General features: G+C 33.9%; 1 protein-coding gene across 3 annotated transcripts; it reads left to right on the forward strand.

The window, feature by feature from the left end:
- Positions 1 to 1,326: 1,326 nt before the first annotated feature.
- On the forward strand, positions 1,327 to 6,371 carry LOC132284163 (transcription termination factor MTERF15, mitochondrial). 3 transcript variants are annotated; one of them, XM_059786238.1, is made up of 2 exons: positions 1,327 to 2,943; positions 5,701 to 6,371. In XM_059786238.1, the coding sequence occupies exon 1, from the start codon at positions 1,404 to 1,406 to the stop codon at positions 2,781 to 2,783; it is 1,380 nt and encodes a 459-aa protein (XP_059642221.1). In that variant the 5' UTR covers positions 1,327 to 1,403; the 3' UTR covers positions 2,784 to 2,943; positions 5,701 to 6,371. The 3 variants fall into 3 exon arrangements, with proteins under 3 accessions (XP_059642221.1, XP_059642220.1, XP_059642222.1); XM_059786237.1 differs by having other exon boundaries at positions 5,765 to 6,371; XM_059786239.1 differs by having other exon boundaries at positions 5,910 to 6,371.

Consider the following 6,371-nt stretch of genomic DNA (forward strand, 5'->3'; position numbering starts at 1 on the left):
TTAAATAAACAGTTCGGATTAGCATTGAGGGTTCCTAATACGAATATTAAACGGGTTGTGTTCGAGTTAAGGTATTTAGTAAAATACGTAAAATACCCTTATGTCGACATGCAAGGGCGGATGTAGGGGTAGACTTGAGCCCATCCAAAAAATATATATATACTATATTAATTTTAGCCCAATAAAAAATATATATATATTAATAGTATTAGCCCACCAAAAAATTGGCCCACTCAATCAAACCCAAGTCAACTTAGTCACCATACTAAAATAAAGGCCCAAGCCAAATAAGTCCAGAGCCGGCCTTGACCCAATCATTTCAGACTCCTCAATCGCCTCCATCTCTATTCTCGATCTCAACTCTGAACTTGATACATTTTATTTCAGCAAAACAAATATATATTTTTTATTTCTATAACTTCTATTTCTGTTTTTTTTTTCTTTTTCGGTCAATTATGTCTACATGAAAATTTGAATATGGGCATGAAAAAAAAAAAAAAAAAAAAAAAAAAAAGAATCTGAATTTGATTGAATTGGATCAGAAATATGCAGCGATTGAATCTGAAACAATTTTTATCAACATGCCAAGCTTTTTGAGGATGGAAATCTTTTCAGAACTAAAAAATAAATCATAACAAGAACTTTGACAAGCAAAAGTACTTAATATAGGGTAAAGCTCTAAAGTTTCTTATTGAAAATTAAAATACTTACAAAAAGCATGCTTTTGAGTGAATTCCATAGTGTTGGAAGGGCTTGCCATGAACTACCTCACACTCTGCTTCCACTAGTAGATTCTCAAATAGGATTAGTGAATTGGTCAAAAGAAGAGATAGGGATAGGGTACTGAGTGGTGAATTGTTCATAAATAAATTGGTAATTTTTTTTATTAATTACTCAAATAGGATTTTCAATGCTTTAATCAGTCAATTGTCTAAAGAAACATTGTTAATTAACTGAAATTAAATTAAACAACAGTTAATTTTGGTTGATATATATTGATTTAGCCTGTTCCATTGAGAAATCTTGAATTATGACTTGCAAATTCAAGTGAGAAAAAAAAAGAAAAGAAATGACAGTGAAAGGAGGAGCTATCTCACAAAAAAAATGAAGAGATATGAAAAAATTTCAAAATTGCTTTATTAACTCATATCTCACCTATTTAGAAGAACTTGATAATAATTTCACTCTTTTCATTTCTCATTTTTTCTCTCCTCTATCGTATAAAAAAAAATTATCATTATTTCTATTTTTTTCTCTCCAATTTATCCAAATTTATTATTATTATTATTTTTTTTCATAACTAATATTTTCATTTCTTTTTGTTTTCTCTCCTAAGCAGACAAAGCCTAAACTTTCAAGTAAAATCGTCGCAGGCAGCCCAACACCTAAAACACACATGACCAATGGCGATTCGGACTCTAACCAGACCCACTTTCCACCGCTTCATCACATCAACCTCCAATCCGATCCCCATTTCCTCAGGCCCCAGAATCCGATCTTTTTCGTCGAACTCTAGCTCACCAGTTACTATTTCCCCAGATTTCTCACAACAATCTGAATACAGGAAACTGATTTCCCTCGCGAATATCTTCCAAAGGTACGGTTTCCCGCCATCGCAACTCCATGATTTTCTCACGAAGAATCGATTTTTTCTGAGATTCAATCCGTCAGAGATTCAAAACTCTCTTAAAATTCTACTGTCCTTGAAATTGTCCCAGGAATTTCTTGTTTCAATGGTGATCAATTGTCCACGGGTGCTAGAACTTGAATTTATCAAGAAATGGGAAGTGGGTGTTTCAGAAATGGGGGTTTCTATTGTTACTTCACTGATGATCCGGAATGTTCTTGAAGTTTCTAGAAAGTTTGATTTAGGCCCAGATGATCTTTTTAGGTGTGTACAGCGTTTGAAAGGTGTAGGGTTTAGTGATGGTACAGTGATTAGGATATTAGAGGAGTTTCCAATGGTAATTATGATGGGTGAAAATCAAGTTTGTGATAAAATTGAGTTTTTAGTGGGATTTGGTATGAATAAGAGCCAAATTGATCGAACATTCAACTCGTTTCCAGGTATTCTGAGATTTGGGGTGGAAAATAAGCTGAAGGCCTTGTTTGGTGAATTTAAGGATTTGGGTTTTAGCAATGATGTGGTTAGGAAAGAGATTATTAGAGACCCAAGAGTTCTAGGATTGGAATTAGGGGAGTTTTCTCGATGTCTGCAAATGCTGAGGACTTTGAAATGCCGGGTACCCATTAAAGAGAGAATTTTCAGCGAGGGAGCTTTTAGGGCTGGATTTGAAGTTAAATTGCGTATTGATTGCTTATGCCGTCACGGGTTGATATATAGAGATGCATTTAAGGTGTTGTGGAAAGAGCCGAGGGCAATTTTATATAAGATAGAAGATATTGATCAGAAGATTGAGTTTCTGGTAAATAGGATGAAATTTAATGTCCTTTGGCTGGTTGACATTCCGGAGTATCTAGGGGTAAATTTTGAGAAACAGATTGTTCCTCGATATAATGTGATTGAGTATTTGAGTTCAAAAGGCGGGCTTGGTGATGAGGTGGGATTGAAGACTTTAATTAAGTCTAGTAGGTTGAGGTTTTACAATCTTTATGTTAAGCCATATCCGGAGTGTGAAAAAATGTTTGGGAGGTTTGCAGGAGATGTTGAAGTTAGAAACCAGCATCCAGTTGGACTGTGGAAGCTTTTCAAACCGAAAAAATATCCAGAGTCCAAAGAAGATGTGAAGAACATTAAGTATTTCATGGAACCATTTGTTTAGTGGTGACTTTACAATGATATCTTCAGTGTTTATGGAGCAATTGCTTGAGGAATATTCTCATAGCATGCAAGTTACAGTATTTTTCGTCCCAAGTTTACATGTTGTATTGCTCTTACAAGCTTTACATGTTTTGATCAACGGGTAGCTCATCCCTTTTGAGGTATGCAGCCTTCTCACGTGTTAATATTTTTGTTGAAAGAATGAATTGAGACATCATTTTCAAATTTGTCATGAGTTGGTTTAGGTTCTCTAATAGATTAAAGGCCTCTTTGGCAATTTGGGAAATTCAATCAGTATGATTAAGAATAAGTCCAGCTAGTTTGCTCACTGAGTACAAATATTATTCTGAACTGGTTTAGAGTACTTTAGACTGGAAATATTTTGTGTCAATTGAATCATTAACTGATTCAAATATATTAGCTTTTGTTGATGATATAAGTTCTCAACTTTCACTCTCTGATCTCTCCCGGGAAAAAAAATTCATTTTTATTTTGGGCAAATTACAATAGCACCCACGAGATTTTCATCTCGTGCGCCTAGCCTAGATAGAAGTATGCGCAGATTAACAAAAAAGTCCAAATTGACTAGTTGACCTTTGGAGATGAAGGTAAATTTACCTATATGACCTTAATGCACATAACCATTGTTTAAAAGAAAATTCTGGAAGGGAGTGGGTGAGTGTAACTTACTGTTTTACCCCTCCTCTTATATTCGCCTCATTTTTTATGGTTTATTTGTCATTTCAGGTTTCAATAAATCGTGTTTACATAGATCATGTTTATTTGTTTTTTGTCACATTTCGATTGATCATTTTAGGGTTTACATCTAATATTTGAAGGGATTTATATCTTGAATGTTTTGTTTACTGTTTATAAATCACTATTTTAGGTTTTTTTTCTTTTTGTACCAATTGTCATCATACTTGTAGTTTGTGTTTTTTAAAATTTTTTTTAATCACTGTTTTATGGAGATAATATTGGTTTTTTTTTTTTTTTTTTTTTTTTTTTTATAAAAAAAAAATTGTGTTTTTTCTATTTGTCATGATTGTAAATATATAATTTTTGTTTTTTGTTCAGATCCGAGTTGGGTTACTTTATATATTTTTTAATTACAATTGAAATGTAATATCTGATGTTAAATTTGTGTTTTAACATGCTATATAGGGTTTTGCTAATGCAAATTTTTTTTAATAATGCTCGTGAAAAATTCAATATAAAAGGGTACTTTGAAAAAGAAATAATAACATAGTGAGAGAGCCCTAACTGCTACTAAAAGAAATAATAATTAACTTTGAAAAATGAGTCACGTAATCCATTGTGATCCATTAGCAGAAGGGCACTTTTGTCCTTTTGGAATGATGTAATTTCAATTCAATTAATGGACAATTTGGTCTTCTCACAATAGCAAGGTAATTTTTGTCCAAAAATATAGTTACCATACACTGATTTGATGCATCACTCAAGAATGGTGGTGATGTGTTAGGTCAATGAAACCACAAGGGTGGTTGACCAATGTATGGTGCATACTTTTCTATCTAGGTGCACGAGATGAAAATCTCGTGGGTGCTATCTGTAATTTGCCCTTTTATTTTTTATTAGTGCACAATTAAGCTCTTGGACCTATTGTTAAAAGAAATACTGCTAACTGCTCCCCAACACAATGCCTTCAGTCGGATATAATAGCTCTTTGCCATCCAAGAATTTACTAATTTTAGATAAACTTGTTTATTTCTGATGGTTTTCTCACCAACACCGAACGTGACTATTACGAATTTCTTTTTTTTTTTTTTCGTAATTATTAAGAATTTCTTTGATATATTCACGACCATCTAGTGCTGAGTCTTGATGTGGTGTTTTGGATTTTAAGTTTATAATGATAACTTGATGATGCTAATGTTGCATTTGTGGCCATTATTCCAATCATGCATTCATTATGAATCATATATTAAAGATGTAGCACTTCTTGATTAGGGTTGATCACATAATTTTATTATGGTAATATATAATATATACCAAACAACAATTAATAATATAAGAAATAATTAAAGCAATAACAATTCTAATTGACAAAAAGGTATAGTTATATAAGAAATAACACTATAAATTTGTTCAAAATATCAATCTATTAACTTCATAGTCAGACTTGAGAACTAGAAGATATCATTGTCATAATACATAAACAAACTTGGCTTAACTCAAAGCCTTATCCTATTTTTTTATTTTTATTTTTTACATACCATGGATATTAAATTTTCACTCCAGTATTGCTAAGGCAAACCACATGTTATTAGAGTATAGTTAGATTGCTTTTAGTAGTGATGAAACTGAGGCATGGTCCTTGATGTAAGCTGGCTTCACTTCCGTCAGTAGATATGAGAGTATCACTCCCCTTCCTCCTCCTCCTCTTTCCTTTTCACTATGCACTTTGTTATCAAACTAGAGAACTGGTTTTGGAATTCAGATCCCGTTTGGGCAATAACCTGGTAAAGCATGTAACCCTAAAATCTACTTATTGTTGGAGTTCCCTTTTCTTTTCTTTTTTGGGTAAGTTGTTGGAATTTGCTTGGCAGTCTGCAGTTTTGTTCAGCTTCTCTTTGAATGTCCATAATACATCTGGACAAGAAAAAAGTATGTACATGAAGCAGGGAACAAGTTAAAAGTTCTGGTACTAGTATATTCCAGAAACTGGGATCTTGATGGCCCCTTGGTAGTCATGTCTTTGATCACTCAATATTTTCTGAAGCACTGATTCAATGCTAAAGAGAGCTGCTTGAATTTGAATTGGGTTTTATGCATGCCTTAGTCATTTTAACAGAATGCATATGTGGCATGAGACCATGTAGTAATGTTGGTTTCACTTGTTTTTATTGCAACTTTATCAGGACTATCTTTTCGTTTGTTTTTTCTTTTTGGGGTAGGCAACATTGTTAGAACTTCAATGCTTTGCCATTAGAAAATGTTACCTGCCCTAAATTTTTGCAGGTGCTGCCATATCTTTTTGTGATTTTTCATGGGTATACTAAATATGACGTAATTGGAGGATTCATGTGTTGTTCTTCTGGTTGGTGATGGAAGATATGGTTTGAGATAGAGAGTAGCAGTAAGGACCTTGTTATTGTGGTTGCAGCTGCATGCATTCTCCTGGAGGATTTAAATATTTACTGTGAATGGCGTGTTCTTCCCCAACTCTCAGAAATGCATCCGTTGGACTTGTGGTTAGAAACACCAGCAGCAATTCAGGGGCCAGTAGTACTTAAATTAGGAAGGCATGGATTAGTGGAGAAGAGTGGGGTAATGGCAACAATAGAAGTCTGCAATATTGATCGATGTTCCCCTCAACATCCCCAAACTCGTCCTAGAGGAGGATTGCAGCAGAGCTCATCAAGACTGGCCAGTGTCATTACCTTGGAACATTGCTTCTATCCTAGTTATTGTTTTCTCCACGATGGCGAGACACTGTCAGATTCAAGTTGAAGATGATTCTGTGGCACTGCTAATTTGGTGGCTTCCTCTTGTCGTGTGGTAACCTTTATAACCATTTTGCATCATACATTCCTCACAGCTTGAGAATATATTTTTTTTTCGGAGA

The sequence above is a fragment of the Cornus florida genome, unplaced genomic scaffold (assembly GCF_030987335.1).
Source record: "Cornus florida cultivar Cherokee Brave unplaced genomic scaffold, ASM3098733v1 CherokeeBrave_3.0.0_Hap2_Chr11, whole genome shotgun sequence".
Lineage (NCBI taxonomy): Eukaryota > Viridiplantae > Streptophyta > Magnoliopsida > Cornales > Cornaceae > Cornus > Cornus florida.